Source organism: Littorina saxatilis, linkage group LG1 (assembly GCF_037325665.1).
Source record: "Littorina saxatilis isolate snail1 linkage group LG1, US_GU_Lsax_2.0, whole genome shotgun sequence".
NCBI classification, from domain to species: Eukaryota; Metazoa; Mollusca; class Gastropoda; order Littorinimorpha; family Littorinidae; genus Littorina; species Littorina saxatilis.
This window is the reverse complement of record NC_090245.1, coordinates 100,661,001-100,678,762: the sequence shown is the minus strand read 5'-3', so window position 1 is coordinate 100,678,762 and position 17,762 is coordinate 100,661,001. Positions and strand designations below refer to the sequence as shown.

Sequence of the window (17,762 nt, the reverse complement as noted above, 5' to 3'; positions counted from 1 at the left end):
GTAGGTATAACTCTATCAAAATATGAGTGTTGTGATCCTTCGCATCACCGATATAATAAAGCTAGGAAAAAATATGGCACCATTCTTTGTTTCGCAATTAAAGCATTGTTGTGCGCGCATGTCTTCATATTCCACTCTCACATGCTGAAAGCCACTTTCTTTTCCCAATTCCCATGAGAAGAAACCTATTTCACATCAATGCTGTTGGAATGAAAGGAGTACTGATATTGATTTGAATTTTGCAGGGGATAGCGCGAACGCAGTCCCCCTCACCAAGAAATTACACACTCGAGTCATCAACATTTGTGATGATCGTAAGCGTCAATCCACCCGAAGTGCAATGGGCAGACCTCAGCCTAGGAGTACCCCCTTGTTGATCAAGGTGTCTCCCGTGCCAGGTAAGTATGATGGTAACCAGAACTGGTCAACACCCGACTCAGAACTTGATCTGACAATTCCATGGAGTACCCCAATTCATGTCAACAAAGTTAGATTTAAAGCAATATCCACAGACACAAAACAGGGATGTCGTTAGGCGTCGGACATCGGACATATAACGATGAAAATCCCCAAATGTCCGATTCACATTGCCGCATGTCGGGCAGATGTCCTATCGTTTTAGCCTGAGCGTGGTCATTGTCCGATATGTACTCCATTCCTTCGGACAGCGCGATATTCGTTAATTTTCATTTCAAGATACAAATCTTCTAAAAGACCACTGAAGTTGCCAGTGCCGCGTGCGGATCTTTTCTTTTGTCGGGAATTCCCGAACCGTTTGCAGTATGCGCCGTTTGGGTATAACCGTCTCGGTGCAGCGCACTGATCTAAAAATAGTGGATTATTTTTAGATCAGTGCATGCTACAGGAGTACGGGAGACAACTCCAACTGACTAAATTTGTCGTCTGCTTTTGTTTTCGATACGAGACGAAGCACTGAATTATGCCGCTGAAAAAAACCTAAAGCCTGCAAAAGATCAGCATTTGATCAAACCGATCATTTTGTTTTTCAACTTTTATCCAAACCATGCAGCTTGTAATCAAAGTAAGAGCTCTGAAGTTGTTCATGTTGGTTTCTCAGTTTTTTGTGGTTTCTTTGAAACTAAACAAATACAACATTATACGCACACTGTGTTGATGTATTTACTATATTATGTGTGTGTTCTACAGCGCGCGCGCGTGGGTGTGTGTGTGTGTGTGCGTGTGTGTGTGGGCGCATGACTTTGGAACAATTCCATGGAATGTGTTATAAGCTGTTTGGCGCAAATTCATAATGTCCTGTTACACTTTCTGAAAGCGGTCAAATGTCCTATTGATGCTGAAGAACTCAGGACATTTGTCCTATATGTATGAATTTGTAGCAACATCCCTGCACAAAATATCCATTTTCATATCAATAAGCATACATTTTATGACATATGTTGTTGATGATTTCATTTAACCTAAAATCGTGTATTATGCTGTAGAAAATAGATTAATCTTCATAATACTACACAGGTAAAAAGCTACACTCAATCAGATCTATTTAAAGAAAGGGGTGGTCCCGGTGCTATTTTTAGAAACAGGTAAAATCCAGTCAGGATCTTTGGATGCAAAGGGTTAATCAGGATTTAGGTGAGCTGCTGTACCCCATCCAATCAGTTCAAACAGACTTTTCTTGGACAGAGTTCTATAATTACATTATGAGATTTTATAATTCAACCTAATTTATGTTCTAAGATAATTTCAAATAAAGTAAACAATAAAGGGACACAATTATTTTTAAAAAGCTTGACTGTTGGGACTTGTACTCTCCCATGTCAGACTCAAAAGACTTATCCAAAAGAAGGAGACATGAAATCTGAGCGGTCCACATTGTTTAAAGAACTCTGCTTGGCGCTGATATATTGGAATATCAGAGCACGAATGTATTACTTCAGATGCTAGCCTATTGTGTAGGTATAACTCTATCAAAATATGAGTGTTGTGATCCTTCGCATCACCGATATAATAAAGCTAGGAAAAAATATGGCACCATTCTTTGTTTCGCAATTAAAGCATTGTTGTGCGCGCATGTCTTCATATGCCACTCTCACATGCTGAAAGCCACTTTCTTTTCCCCAATTCCCATGAGAAGAAACCTATTTCACATCAATGCTGTTGGAATGAAAGGAGTACTGATATTGATTTGAATTTTGCAGGGGATAGCGCGAACGCAGTCCCCCTCACCAAGAAATTACACACTCGAGTCATCAACATTTGTGATGATCGTAAGCGTCAATCCACCCGAAGTGCAATGGGCAGACCTCAGCCTAGGAGTACCCCCTTGTTGATCAAGGTGTCTCCCGTGCCAGGTAAGTATGATGGTAACCAGAACTGGTCAACACCCGACTCAGAACTTGATCTGACAATTCCATGGAGTACCCCAATTCATGTCAACAAAGTTAGATTTAAAGCAATATCCACAGACACAAATTAAATATCCATTTTCATATCAATAAGCATACATTTTATGACATATGTTGTTGATGATTTCATTTAACCTAAAATCGTGTATTATGCTGTAGAAAATAGATTAATCTTCATAATACTACACAGGTAAAAAGCTACACTTAATCAGATCTATTTAAAGAAAGGGGTGGTCCCGGTGCTATTTTTAGAAACAGGTAAAATCCAGTCAGGATCTTTGGATGCAAAGGGTTAATCAGGATTTAGGTGAGCTGCTGTACCCCATCCAATCAGTTCAAACAGACTTTTCTTGGACAGAGTTCTATAATTACATTATGAGATTTTATAATTCAACCTAATTTATGTTCTAAGATAATTTCAAATAAAGTAAACAATAAAGGGACACAATTTTTTTTTAAAAGCTTGACTGTTGGGACTTGTACTCTCCCATGTCAGCCTCAAAAGACCTATCCAAAAGAAGGAGACATGAAATCTGAGCGGTCCACATTGTTTAAAGAACTCTGCTTGGCGCTGATATATTGGAATATCAGAGCACGAATGTATTACTTCAGATGCTAGCCTATTGTGTAGGTATAACTCTATCAAAATATGAGTGTTGTGATCCTTCGCATCACCGATATAATAAAGCTAGGAAAAAATATGGCACCATTCTTTGTTTCGCAATTAAAGCATTGTTGTGCGCGCATGTCTTCATATTCCACTCTCACATGCTGAAAGCCACTTTTTTTTTCCCAATTCCCATGAGAAGAAACCTATTTCACATCAATGCTGTTGGAATGAAAGGAGTACTGATATTGATTTGAATTTTGCAGGGGATAGCGCGAACGCAGTCCCCCTCACCAAGAAATTACACACTCGAGTCATCAACATTTGTGATGATCGTAAGCGTCAATCCACCCGAAGTGCAATGGGCAGACCTCAGCCTAGGAGTACCCCCTTGTTGATCAAGGTGTCTCCCGTGCCAGGTAAGTATGATGGTAACCAGAACTGGTCAACACCCGACTCAGAACTTGATCTGACAATTCCATGGAGTACCCCAATTCATGTCAACAAAGTTAGATTTAAAGCAATATCCACAGACACAAATTAAATATCCATTTTCATATCAATAAGCATACATTTTATGACATATGTTGTTGATGATTTCATTTAACCTAAAATCGTGTATTATGCTGTAGAAAATAGATTAATCTTCATAATACTACACAGGTAAAAAGCTACACTTAATCAGATCTATTTAAAGAAAGGGGTGGTCCCGGTGCTATTTTTAGAAACAGGTAAAATCCAGTCAGGATCTTTGGATGCAAAGGGTTAATCAGGATTTAGGTGAGCTGCTGTACCCCATCCAATCAGTTCAAACAGACTTTTCTTGGACAGAGTTCTATAATTACATTATGAGATTTTATAATTCAACCTAATTTATGTTCTAAGATAATTTCAAATAAAGTAAACAATAAAGGGACACAATTATTTTTAAAAAGCTTGACTGTTGGGACTTGTACTCTCCCATGTCAGACTCAAAAGACCTATCCAAAAGAAGGAGACATGAAATCTGAGCGGTCCACATTGTTTAAAGAACTCTGCTTGGCGCTGATATATTGGAATATCAGAGCACGAATGTATTACTTCAGATGCTAGCCTATTGTGTAGGTATAACTGTATCAAAATATGAGTGTTGTGATCCTTCGCATCACCGATATAATAAAGCTAGGAAAAAATATGGCACCATTCTTTGTTTCGCAATTAAAGCATTGTTGTGCGCGCATGTCTTCATATTCCACTCTCACATGGTGAAAGCCACTTTTTTCCCCAAATCCCATGAGAAGAAACCTATTTCACATCAATGCTGTTGGAATGAAAGAAGTACTGATATTGATTTGAATTTTGCAGGGGATAGCGCGAACGCAGTCCCCCTCACCAAGAAATTACGCACTCGAGTCATCAACATTTGTGATGATCGTAAGCGTCAATCCACCCGAAGTGCAATGGGCAGACCTCAGCCTAGGAGTACCCCCTTGTTGATCAAGGTGTCTCCCGTGCCAGGTAAGTATGATGGTAACCAGAACTGGTCAACACCCGACTCAGAACTTGATCTGACAATTCCCTGGAGTACCCCAATTCATGTCAACAAAGTTAGATTTAAAGCAATATCCACAGACACAAAATATCCATTTTCATATCAATAAGCATACAATTTATGACATATGTTGTTGATGATTTCATTTAACCTAAAATCGTGTATTATGCTGTAGAAAATAGATTCATCTTCATAATACTACACAGGTAAAAAGCTACACTCAATCAGATCTATTTAAAGAAAGGAGTAGTCCCGGTGCTAATTTTAGAAACAGGTAAAATCCAGTCAGGATCTTTGGATGCAAAGGGTTAATCAGGATTTAGGTGAGCTGCTGTACCCCATCCAATCAGTTCAAACAGACTTTTCTTGGACAGAGTTCTATAATTACATTATGAGATTTTATAATTCAACCTAATTTATGTTCTAAGATAATTTCAAATAAAGTAAACAATAAAGGGACACAATTTTTTTTTAAAAGCTTGACTGTTGGGACTTGTACTCTCCCATGTCAGCCTCAAAAGACCTATCCAAAAGAAGGAGACATGAAATCTGAGCGGTCCACATTGTTTAAAGAACTCTGCTTGGCGCTGATATGTTGGAATATCAGAGCACGAATGTATTACTTCAGATGCTAGCCTATTGTGTAGGTATAACTCTATCAAAATATGAGTGTTGTGATCCTTCGCATCACCGATATAATAAAGCTAGGAAAAAATATGGCACCATTCTTTGTTTCGCAATTAAATCATTGTTGTGCGCGCATGTCTTTATATTCCACTCTCACATGCTGAAAGCCACTTTTTTCCCCAATTCCCATGAGAAGAAACCTATTTCACATCAATGCTGTTGGAATGAAAGAAGTACTGATATTGATTTGAATTTTGCAGGGGATAGCGCGAACGCAGTCCCCCTCACCAAGAAATTACGCACTCGAGTCATCAACATTTGTGATGATCGCAGACGTCGGCTCATAGAAAGTGCTATCTTTCTACAAGTTGTAGAATTCTGACCAATGACAGCTCTTGCTTTTCTACAATGTCTTTTTCAGCCCTGCGTTCTGATTGCATATCTTTCTACCAGTTCTACAACTTGTAGAATCCTGACCAATCACAACGCGGCTTACTTTCCACTCATGGCGAGTGTCTCTCAAGATGGCTGCCAAAGCAGTGTCTGCTAGAAATGAAACTCATTCCACTGCTTAAGATTCAATCAATTCGATGGATATTCACATCAAGCTGAGTGATAGCTTTTAACCAAAGTCTCAGGTATGCTTTTTAGTTGTTGATATCGTCACAATCAGTGTGTATTCACTCTCATTCATGTCGAATGCCTATCTAAGATGGCGGACCTTAAAAGTGTCTGCTCGAAATCGAACACATTCCAGTTGGTTTTAGTGCTTACAATTAATCAAATCGAAGGATTGTTCTATCTAGGTGAGGGATAGCTTCCCAACAGTCTCTGGTAGTTGTTGATATCGTCATGATCAGTGTGTATTAACGCACACTGGCGAATTGAGGTCAGGTTCACTCGACAACTGACTCGGTTTTGTTCATTGTTTTGATTGAAATGCGACTAAGTCAAGTTGTTTTTGACGGATTTATGGGCACTTATCGAAGTATTGTCACATGAGGGTGCTTGGTAGCTTAAGTCTGGTATTCATAGTAGTTGGTGATGTTGTCAGAATCGTGTTATTCACTCATTGAATTACAAATGAATGTTTTCCTTCCAGGCACAATAGTATGCCATGGTGTTTGCTATTTGTTGAAAGTTTACATTTGAAGCTTGAAAGTATGGGGGTAAAAGTAACTATACCTTTAAAATTGTAATCGATTGGTTATTTTGTACTTGTTCCATCAAAACAAACTAAGACATAATAACGTTTTTTTTTCTCTCAGCTTTTTGAGGGATGGCAGCGTGCATGGGATGTTGACTTGCCCAAGGAAGATATCCACTGGTTACGCCACGATTTTGACCGAGGTTTATTCCGCAAGCTGGAGCACTACAAGAAGAGGGGACCAGCAGGTGAAATTCTCCCCAGACACGTGCTGAAGGATGATCGAATGTGGTTCTACCCACCAGAGCCAAAGGTCTTCGTGGAAAACACTCCACCCACTGCCAACGCCTTCTTCCATGGCAGAGTGTTTTTCTGGAGGCCTCTTGGCGTCTGGAGATACAGCTTCAGGTGCCCACGGAAAAACTGCCCGGGCAAGGACTCAGACAAAACATTCTTGACCAGGTTTGTTAGTTATTGCTTATACTGATAGGGTCCCACTGACAGAGCAGGCCAAATCAGGACCGCAGAGGTTATATCTGATTTCTGCATCTGCTAAGTTCACAGCCGATGTCGCACATATGTACCTCTGTTAAACTCAGATTTAACATTATGTCAATATTAATCTGTCTCATTTGTTGTGCAGGAGTGGGTACTCAGGCACTGTGCGATATATCTGTGATATCACAGACTGGTACTGCATGCTCACAGAAGTCCTTTCATGCAAAGCCTGCATGAAAGCGGCAAAGGGCTCGCAGGACCACCACATCGGCCGATTTAAAGCTTGGGATTGGTCCATCGTGTCTCAACTGCCATCATCTCATCAAGAACTGTTCCCAGCGGTTTTGACCTACATGTATGTATAATTACACATACAGCAACCAGCAACATACATAAAATGTGGAAAGCTTTTTGAAAACACTGCTTGGATATCAGCAGTGCATTGTTTTATGCTGCCTGCTACCTACAATGCTTAACAGCAAATCAGGAGACATAGTTTTAAAATAAACATCTAATATAGCAAAGCCACATTATATTTTAGTGTGTGTTAAACCGAGAACAACTGATCATGTGGACGTAATTCATTGTTGATTTGTGGGATGTTTTTGAGTCACTTGAGAAAAAGTGACTCTATGTAATCGGTCAGTGTTAGTCTGTCCGGCCGGCCGGCCGTCCGGCCGGCCGGCCGGCCGGCCGGCCGTCCGTAGACACCACCTTAACGTTGGACTTTTCTCGGAAACTATCAAAGCGATCCGGCTCATATTTTGTTTAGTCGTGACCTCCAATGACCTCTACACTTTAACGATGGTTTCGTTGACCTTTGACCTTTTTCAAGGTCACAGGTCAGCGTCAAAGGAAAAATTAGACATTTTATATCTTTGACAAAGTTCATCGGATGTGATTGAAACTTTGTAGGATTATTCTTTACATCAAAGTATTTACATCTGTAGCCTTTTACGAACGTTATCAGAAAAACAAGGGAGATAACTCGAAAATTTTATTGTAAATTTTCATTTAATAAATATACCTACCCGAATCACATGTAGCAGTTGACTCAGTCTAAAGTGCTAGGTCTGAAAAGGCTACCCGTCTAAGGGGAGCAACCCCAACTAAAAAAGTGTAAACGTAGCTATGGTAATGACGACGCACCCAGGGAGTTACCTCCCCTCCTGCGTACTACGTCACTACTGCTACTGACCACGTGACCCCTATCATTCGACTCGAAGAATAAAATCTCCAAATCATAAGCGGGGTAGGTGGGAGGGACTACGATATGTGATTCGGGTAGGTATATTTATTAAATGAAAATTTACAATAAAATTTTCGATTAAATTACATATTCCTACTCCGAATCACATGTAGCAGATTGAAACAACAAGGCGGTGGGAAAGAAAAAATTCAAACTCACTCTCAAATCCTTGTCAAGAGCTGACCTCCTGCCACCATGGCAGGCAAAGCTCTAGATCCATCCTGGCGAAGAGCCGAGATGTCACGCAGGTAAAAGTTCATGAAGACATCCTCGGAACGCCAGTATGCGGTGTGGAGCACCTCCTCCAGTCTTCTTGATCGTAACACGGCCAAGGAGGAGGCCCAAGCTCGCGTCTCGTGAGCCCGAGCTGATTCCAGAGGAAGGACAGGCTGTGTCCCCCCTTCATTGCGGCGGCTCCACTCGTAAGCATGCTTAATGAGCGCCGACACCCACCGGGCCAGAGTCGTCTTAGTAATATCCTTATGTCTCTCCGTATTGAGAGAAATAAACAAAAGCTTTTGAGCTGCGGATCTAAGAGACTGAGCACGGGCAAGGTAGATGCGAAGGGCTCTAACAGGGCAATTTACTAAGTCTGGATCATTCGGAGCCAGAATAGTGGACAAAGGCCTGACATGAACCAAAGGAGAAGCTCGCTCGGGAGCCTGGTTTTTCGCAAGAAACTCAGGTCGAAACCGCAAAGTAACGGACCCATCTGATTCAAAGGAAATGTCGTCCGAATTACCGGAAAGAGCGTGGATCTCACTGCCCCTTCGTGCCGATGCTAGCAGCAAGAGGAAAAGGGACTTGCGTGTAAGATTCGCAAAACTGGCATCTCTGAGAGGTTCAAAATCCGCTGAACGCAGAAACTCCATGACCAATAAGAGATCCCACTTAGGAACGGGCGTACGAGACTTGACGTCGGCAAGGGAAGCGCCCTTGATGACTCCAGCGATCACGCCACTAACATCTATAGAGCGACCTATCTGGCGTAGGGTCGCCGAGATGGCCGATCTTCTTACTTTCAACGAGGCAGCAGAAGCTCCCTGAGAGGACATGAAAGCAAGATGGTTCGCCACATGCATCGTGCGGGGCGCCGTAGCATCCAGCCGATGCTCGTGACACCAGGTAACCCAGGCCCTCCAATGTGACTCATAAACGGACGAGGTAGATGCTCTGTGCGAGCGTCCTACCAGGTCCATGGTCAGATCTGATGCCCCTTTGCGCCTCAGAGAAGACCGCACAACCTCCACGCGTGAAGATTCAGCATCTGAGGCTCTGCGTGGAGGCTGCCGGTGTGAGGCTGTACCAGTTCTCCTCGCGTGAGAGCGAGAGGAATGGGAGGGCCCTGGGCGAGTCTCAGCAGGTCCGGGAACCACGGCTGAGACGGCCAAAGAGGAGCGATCAGCAGGAGGGACGGGCCCTCCTGCTCCGCCTTCCTGAGAACTCGTGTGAGTAACTGGAATGGCGGGAACGCGTAAGCCTCCAGGCCTGACCAGGAAATGTCCATCGCGTTCGTCTCCCACGCCTCGGGATCCGGGAATGGTGAGACGAACACTGGTAGTCTCTTCGAGAACCTGGTGGCAAAAAGGTCCACCTGAGGTTTCTGCACAAGAGACCAGAGACGATCCAGCGCTCCGTGAGTGATGGTCCACTCTGTTTGAAGCACTCTGTCGGAGCGGCTGAGCGCGTCCGCCAGAGTGTTCAAGCTTCCGGGAAGGTACCTGGCCGAAAGCCTGATTTGATGCTCTGAACACCAAATCAGGATCTCGCAGGCCCTGACCGAAAGAGACGGAGACCGCGACCCTCCCTGCTTGTTGATGTAAGCTGCCACTGTCGTGTTGTCTGTAAACAGACGAACATGCTTGGCCTGAAGGGAGGGCCGGAACTTGTCCAGAGCTAGAGCCACGGCTTCTAGCTCCAGCAAGTTGATGTGCTGCATCCTCTGATCTGCCGACCACAGACCTGACGCAGTCAGCTGGTCTGTGTGAGCCCCCCACCCCATCAAGGACGCGTCCGTGAACAGGTCCAAATCTGGGGCAGGAAGGGCTATCGGCACGCCCCTGCACACCCACTCCGTGTCCAGCCACGGAAGGGTAGCGGATTGGAACCATCCCTGGAGAGGGATGAGGGCATTCCAATCCACCGTGGGAGAGTCCACGAACGGCTTCAGCGCCAGCTGAAATGGACGTTTGTGGACCCTCCCCAAGGGGACCAGGAGAGACATGGACTCCATCTGCCCTAAGATGGAGGCCAAAGTCCGCAGGGAGGCCCTCGGGAGAGGCAAAGTGGAGCGTATGCACGCCTGGAGCTTGTCCACCCTCTTCTGAGAGGGCTGAACAGTCCAAGCCACCGTGTCGAAAGACATTCCCAAGTAGGTGAACGTCTGACACGGTGTCAGCTCCGACTTTGATCGGTTGATCGAGAAGCCAAACAAGTTGGCCTCCCGAAGAACCGATTGGGTATCCTGCTCGCACCCCGCCTGACTCTGACTCAGGATGAGCCAATCGTCCAGGTAGGCACGTAGCCGGACACCCCGCGACCTCACCAGCGCGCAGACCTGTCTCACGACCATGGTGAAGACCCAAGGGGCGAGAGACAGGCCAAAAGGAAGGGCGCGAAACTGGTAAACCTGACTTGCCCACCGGAAACGAAGCCATTTCCGGTCGGCTGGATGCATAAGAATATGGAAGTATGCATCCGTCAGGTCGATGGAAGTCGCCCAATCTCCCGGGCGGAGAGAGTCCCTGACCGACGCTGGCGTCTCCATCTTGAACCTTATCTCCCTCAAAAAGGTATTGAGGAACGACAGGTCCAAGACAGGACGCCATGCCCCTGAGGCTTTGGGGACGGCGAAAAGCCGTCCGTAAAACCCAGGGGAACTGTGGTCGAGGACTTTCTCCACTGCGCCCTTCTGCACCAGGGAGTCTATTTCCGACCGAAGGACGGAAATGGCTTCCTGCGAGGAGGGAGGCCTGAACGCCGGCGGACGCCTGACCAGAGGTGCCTTGCCATCTTTCCAGAGAAGACGGAAGCCCGACCTCACGACCCCCACGATCCATTGACTCTGTACAGACACGAGCCAGTGGGAAAGTGCCCGGGAAGGGCCCCCCGCCATCACCAGAGTGGAGGGCGGGGTGGGGGGGAGATCGGGAGCACTTCATTGGGGGTGAGGCTTGCTTCCAGAGCCGCCTCTCCCCCTGCCGGAAGACGGTCGTCTTCTCGAGCCCCGAGAAGAGGAACGTCCCCGACCCTTGTCTGCCGGTTTGGGAGGGCCAGCAACCTTAGCCTGCTTCGGCTGAGAAGGCTGAGGCTGCTTGGACTGCTTGAGGCTGTGCAGGGAAAAGTCAGAGAACTGCTGGTCCCTGTTAGCCTGAATTTCCTGTCTTCGGGCATCAAAAACGAGATGCCCAAAGAGGGAACCCTCCAAGACCGGTGAGGCACGCAAAGTGTCCTTGGTCGCCTGATCCGAAAACTGAGAGTGTGACAGGAAGAGATCCCGACGACACATAACAGAGTGCGCATAGTGCACAGCGGAAAGTCTCATCTGTTCTTCATTGACCCTCGCAAGAGCGGCCAACAAAGTGGAGACGTCATCCGCATCCTGATCCTCGCTGAGAGAGAACGGATTCAGCGAATCAGTGAGGGCACGAGAGAGGGCCCGAATGAGCGTCTCAGCAATGGAGGCAAGCTCCAGCTGCTGACGCCCTGCCTCTTCAGAAGCAATCAGCGTGTTCTCAGAAAAGAGCACGCCGTCATCCTTCTTGATAGGCTTGGCCAACAAGGCCAGCATCTCCGGAGGAACTGTCAAAGATGAACGCGGGAGAGCGAAAGCATCCAACAAGTTCCTAGGAGACTTCTGCAAAACCAACCGCTTGTGAGACGACCGAGCGAATGCAGAAGCCTGAGAAGGCGAAGCCATCCACTGCTGAGCCAGCTCCGGAACTGAGCCGTGAGGCACGAGCAGCGGAACCGGAAGTGAAGGAATTCCGCTTCCGGAAGGAGATGGCTTGGCCAAAACTTGAGAAAGCTGAAAGGCTATGGATGGGGACTCCAAAAACCGGAAGTATGAGTCATCCTCCTTCCCAGAGCGAAAATCAGCCATCGCGGACGGTGCCGTCGAAGCGGCAGCCGAAGAGACCGAAGCCCCTTCCGCGAAATATCTCGAAGTGACCTCAGCAGCGGCCTCAAGAGCCACTTTGAGTCTCTCCGGATAACCAACACGTGCAGCTTCGCTGGCGACGGATTGAATATCCGAAACATCCGGCGAAGGACCGAAGTCCACGTTGCTGGTAGAAGGGCGGTGAACACCGTAACCGGAAACCGGAAACCCGTCCACTCCAATGCCATCCGAACTCATGCCCTGAATAGGGAAAGAGTAAGAGGACGGCATGCCCACAGCCGCCGGAACCGGAACCGCAGTCGAAGCAACAACCGAAGACGGAAGCGCTGACTGCCCCGGCCAGGGCTGAGACACCTGCCCAAAGGGCTGGTGATGCCCCCCCGCGACTGCCACCCGAGAGGAAGCGGAAGCGGAAGAAGCAGCAGATCCGGTCTGAGCCGGAAAAGTATCAGGCGCGACCGCGAAAGGCGGAAGCGCAGACACTGTGGACGGCGGCCGGAAGGCCGATTGCCCAGAGGGCCACGTCCGGTCAACCCCGGAAACGACCCCAGCGGGTGCGTACATCGGGGGACCTATGCTTCCGGCGAGTGCCGGAAGCGCAGCAGACGGAACCGGCTGGTCGACTCCGGAAACGACCCCAGCGGGTGCGTACGTCGGAGGACCTACACTTCCGGCGAGTGCCGGAAGCGTCGAAGCCTGAACCAAATGCCGCCATTGCTCATCAACACGATGGTCTTCCGTGAAGCCAAAGTGAGAACGAACAGGGGTTTGCGGGTCGTGAACCCGCCGAAAAGGGCTGCTTCCCAGCAGGGAGCGTCCAGCGGCCTCACGAGGACCTACGGACAAGCCCAACTTACTTGCGTCGCCAACCACAGCGGTAGAAGGCACAGAAGCAACCGCCTCGGTCAAGGACAGCGTCACAGCCGGAAGCGGAAAGGAAGCCATCGACGGGACAACGGAAGTCGAAGGCTGAGAACGCACCATCTCCTCTCTCACCAACGTGCGAAGCTCGGGAACCAGCGAAGAAAGCAACGATGAAACCAGCGACGTCGAATCTGCAAGAGGCAGAGAAGACGAGCGAGAAACAACGGTACGCGTAGGTTGATTAGACTGCCCCCCAACCGGCTGGTCATTTGGGGCAGAAATAGGAACCGTCATAACAGCATTGTTAGCCGCGTCAGAAACAACAACCAAAATAGGCTTAGGGACAGAAGTGGAAGACTTGGGTTTAATTTTCCCCTTCGCATCAGCCTTGCCGCGCTCGCGCTTTTTGTCTCCGTCAGACATGCTGACAACAAAATGGAGACACAAAATTCCAAAATGGCTACCACAAAATACGTGACCAACACGTGGCCGAAATTTTCAAGTAGCAACTGAAAATATACGTTCGATACAAGTAAAGGAACGAGCTCACCAACTACCAGTGCAGCGGGTGAAGAGACGGGTGTGGGTGCCGGTGGGTGTCTAAGCAAACACCAAACAGCGAACTTCCACTAGAGCCAAAAAATTCACGACCTGCTCCCTAGAAAGCTGAAGTGTCGAATGATAGGGGTCACGTGGTCAGTAGCAGTAGTGACGTAGTACGCAGGAGGGGAGGTAACTCCCTGGGTGCGTCGTCATTACCATAGCTACGTTTACACTTTTTTAGTTGGGGTTGCTCCCCTTAGACGGGTAGCCTTTTCAGACCTAGCACTTTAGACTGAGTCAACTGCTACATGTGATTCGGAGTAGGAATATGTAATTTAATAGCCTTTTCTGTTCGGCAACACACAACTTAACGTTGGGCTTTTCTCGGAAACTATAAAAGTGACCGGGCTCAAATTTTATGTGAACGTGACTCCCAGTGACCTCTACACTTTGACGTCTGCTTTGGTGACCTTTGACCTTTTTCAAGGTCACAGGTATGTCTTGAAGGAAAAAAATTGAAATATCATATCTCTGAAACTATTCATCGGATTTGATTCAAACTTTATAGGATTATTCTTTACATCAAATTATTTACATCTGTATTGTGTTGTGAATAGCAATTTCTTCCTGTCCATCTGATGCCTCATATAATATTCAGAACTGCGAAAGTGACTCGATCGAGCGTTTGCTCTTCTTGTTAATGAAGGGAGGGGCTGGAATCCTTATGCATATTTACATGTATGTAGAAGTAGAACTTAATGAAACATGACAAGGATTTATTTTGTGGTGAATTTCAGGCGTGGAGTGGACAAGAAAGTGGTCAACCTCTTGCGGGACCGCAGTGAAGGCAACACCATGAGCAAGGTACATCGGCAAATCAAAGAGAACCACTGCGAGGCCTACCTGAAGAAAAAGCATCTGTACACCACCCTGCTGATGGCCTTGAAAAAGAAAGGAGGAATCGTCAGTAAGTGAACACATACAATGACCTTTATTTTTTAAAAACAAAACATGCTGATCAATTTTGTTTTTATTGCAACAAAATCAATTTTATCTGTTATTTCAATTGGTTTCAATCAGAAAAAAAGCCAGAACAATGTACTATTGAATGCTCTTGAGTGCATGTGATGACACCTTTTTTCACACTCTTGTTCACCTCCTCCAAATTTGTTCAAGGAATATGACAATGGTATGTTACAGGTATGCTTAAACACAAGTTCCAAGAACCACCACCCCGCAGAGAGTTGCCCTCTGCGAAGCTCCTGAGGAAGGCCTGGCTCCTGTCTGAGGAGAGGCTGGCTGCCAAGAATGCCACAGACCAGGCACAGGAGCTGCTGCGCACCAAAGCCCAGAGCATCTCCCTCGACTCTCTACCACCTGCCAAAGAGCTGCCTGAGGAGCGACCCAGAACAGCACGGCCACAAATGACCTACCCAGTGGTCCCCAACCTCGCAGGCACCAGCCTACTGAAAGTACGGAGAGATCTGTTTGGAGAGTTATCATCAACAGACACGTCCGTTTCAGCAGTGGGTCCATCAACAGTCTCCATCTCCTCAGCAGTCCCAGTCCCATCAACATCCACTGGACCATCCACATCCACTGGACCGTCAATATATCCAGGACCATCCACATCCATATACCCTGGACCATCCACATCATTCGTCAGAGTTCCCATTTCGGCATTTCCAGGCCGAGGCCTATACCCATCAGCAGTCCGATGTCCAATGTCCGGATTCCCAGGCCCTGTCTCATCCCCGGCAGCATGTGCCATGTCCGCATCCACGATGTACAAGAGACGTAAACTCGATGACTCAGCTAGCAGTACCACACAGCGCTTCACAACAAAGTTGTGCAAACTGTGTAAACAAAGTACACAGAGTCATCAAAAATATAAGAAAAAGACGTTCTGCCCCAAAACAAAACAGTCAACATCAGAAAGACTAAAAGACAGAACATTCACAACGTTTGAAGAATTCAAACTTTCAGTTGATGATTTAAAGTGATCTCACTGTGATGTCTTCTGTGTACAATTGACGCTTCCAGTCTACCAACTCCCTGTAATGTCCTTGGCCTTTGTCGGCAATGACGTACAAACAACCTTGCTTATGTCATGGCGTTTCTAAATGGGCGTGATGTAAAGTGCTCTCCTTTGAAACGAACCAACAGTATTGTCATTGCAATTTTAAACGGGTCAATATGGTGCTTTAAATGTTCTGTGTGATATGTGAAATGCTCTCCTTTAAAACAAACCATCAGTATTGTTCATTCCCTTTTAAATGGGCATGATATGAAGTGCCTGCTTTTGCAACAAACCACAGGCATGAAAATTCTCCGTATTTTTGAAAAAAATAAACCGTATTTTTTTTTATATTCCGTATTTTTCCGTGTTTTTTATTTTTTTTTATTTTTTAATTTTTTATTTTCCTAGTCATAGTTATAGTAAAATAGTTTTGGGGCCATGTTTGAATCCAATTTTAAGGCTCAGATAGCCCCAGATTGCACCAAATTGCACCCTTGAAAAAAAAAATTCCGGGGGGGGGGCATGCGCCCGGACCCCCCTAGAAGTCTTGGCGCTTCGCGCCTGCGAAACTTGGCACTACGTGCCTGCGAAACTTGGAGCTACGCGCCTTCGAATTTTGTTTTCAGTATTTTTTTTTTTTTTTCAGTTTTCATGCCTGAAACCAAAAGTATTTGTCATTGCATTTTCTTCTTCTTCTTCGTCGTTCGCTCAGACAGCAACTCCGGAGGCCCTGATGAAGGCTGCTGTACGCCGGAGGCTTGGTGGGTCTCCAACGGACGAGCACCATATCGAGAGTCATTTCCATTGTTGTCTGTCATGTGAGCGTAGATGCGTTGTGCTGCCGTTACGCGCCTGACAAGTCAGGCCGGCCCAGCACATCCGACTTCAGCTTGTTTTTATATCAGAGTGTTCGCTCTCCTAGATTGATTGCTTTACCGGGCTGCCGAGTTCAATCTACCCGTTATTGCATTTTTTAAACGGGTCAATATGGTGCTTTAAATGTTCTGTGTGATATGTGACATGCTCTCCTTTTAAACAAACCATCAGTATTGTTCATTCCCTTTTAAATGGGGGTGATGTCAAGTGCATTCTTTTGCAACGAACCAACAGTATTTGTCATTGCATTTTTAAATGAGTCAATATGGTTCTTTAAATGTTCTGTGATATAAAGTGCTACCCCCCGCGGGTTAGGGGGAAGAATTTACCTGATGCTCCCCAGCATGTCGTAAGAGGCGACTAACGGATTCTGTTTCTCCTTTTACCCTTGTTAAGTGTTTCTTGTATAGAATATAGTCAATTTTTTTTAAAGATTTTAGTCAAGCAATATGTAAGAAATGTTAAGTCCTTTGTTCTGGAAACTTGCGTTCTCCCAGTAAGGTAATATATTGTACTACGTTGCAAGCCCCTAGAGCAAATTTTTGATTAGTGCTTTTGTGAACAAGAAACAATTGACAAGTGGCTCTATCCCATTTCCCCCCTTTCCCCGTCGCAATATAACCTTGAATGGTTGAAAACGACGTTAAACACCAAATAAAGAAAGAAATAATATAAAGTGCTCTCCTTGACACAAACCAAGAGTACTTTTTCAGTTTTGTTGTTGTAAATATACTGAAAGGCATAAATTCTGCAAATAGTGCATTGAACGATTTTGCTCTCAAACGAAAATCAGATTGAACCTGTAATTTGTAGTTGACATCTTGAGTGTCGGAGCAAATGTTTCACGCTGTCAGCGTGCGCTTTGCAGTATTGCTGATCCAGCCACAGCTCACCGTGCTAATAAAGACAATGGGCTGAACGGGAGACAATAACGTAAAAAAAGATAGTGTATGGCCCTATAAAATGCAACTGGCTGTTTGGCTGTATCAGATATCGCAATCATGCCACGACTTGATGAAGGAGAGAGACAGCAAGCGATTGGGATGCTTAGAGCTGGCCAAAGCATTGAACGTGATGAACACTGAACGTTTTCCGAAATCATTGCGCTTGGACTCAGTCACTTTTTTTGAAAAATTGTCATTTCATGATGTTCTATTCAAAATCAATAAAGCGAAGGTTTATAAACACTAAAATGGCCAATAAATAAAATATTCAAACATTGAAAACATTCACCACTGAGTTGATTTTTTGTGATTTTTGGCTCACGTAAGTGTAGCCTATGCGATGATAAACTTT

General features: G+C 45.8%; 2 protein-coding genes and 4 non-coding genes across 7 annotated transcripts in view; 1 reads left to right on the top strand and 5 right to left on the bottom strand.

Annotated features, from left to right (window-relative positions):
• LOC138947544 (uncharacterized) overlaps positions 1-17,737 on the top strand; it is a 36,154-nt gene extending 18,417 nt beyond the window's left edge. The window contains exons 1-5 of one of the 2 annotated variants that reach the window (XM_070319044.1): positions 5,661-5,787; positions 6,418-6,758; positions 6,940-7,149; positions 14,368-14,537; positions 14,771-17,737. In XM_070319044.1, coding sequence (XP_070175145.1) covers positions 6,583-6,758; positions 6,940-7,149; positions 14,368-14,537; positions 14,771-15,573 — 1,359 coding nt within the window. In that variant the 5' untranslated portion in view covers positions 5,661-5,787; positions 6,418-6,582 and the 3' untranslated portion in view covers positions 15,574-17,737. Of the gene's footprint in view, positions 1-5,660; positions 5,788-6,417; positions 6,759-6,939; positions 7,150-14,367; positions 14,538-14,770 lie in introns of those variants that run through there. The other variant, XM_070319038.1, reaches the window with a different exon arrangement.
• LOC138957261 (adhesion G-protein coupled receptor V1-like) overlaps positions 1-17,762 on the bottom strand; it is a 230,200-nt gene that overhangs the window by 111,333 nt on the left and 101,105 nt on the right. The window lies entirely within an intron of this gene.
• LOC138951468 (U1 spliceosomal RNA) lies at positions 243-406 on the bottom strand. The gene has a single exon (XR_011451124.1). It is a non-coding gene; the product is annotated as a U1 spliceosomal RNA (small nuclear RNA).
• LOC138951463 (U1 spliceosomal RNA) lies at positions 2,175-2,338 on the bottom strand. Its single transcript, XR_011451122.1, has one exon. It is a non-coding gene; the product is annotated as a U1 spliceosomal RNA (small nuclear RNA).
• Positions 3,255-3,418, bottom strand: LOC138951449 (U1 spliceosomal RNA). Its single transcript, XR_011451115.1, has one exon. It is a non-coding gene; the product is annotated as a U1 spliceosomal RNA (small nuclear RNA).
• Positions 4,333-4,496, bottom strand: LOC138951442 (U1 spliceosomal RNA). The gene has a single exon (XR_011451114.1). It is a non-coding gene; the product is annotated as a U1 spliceosomal RNA (small nuclear RNA).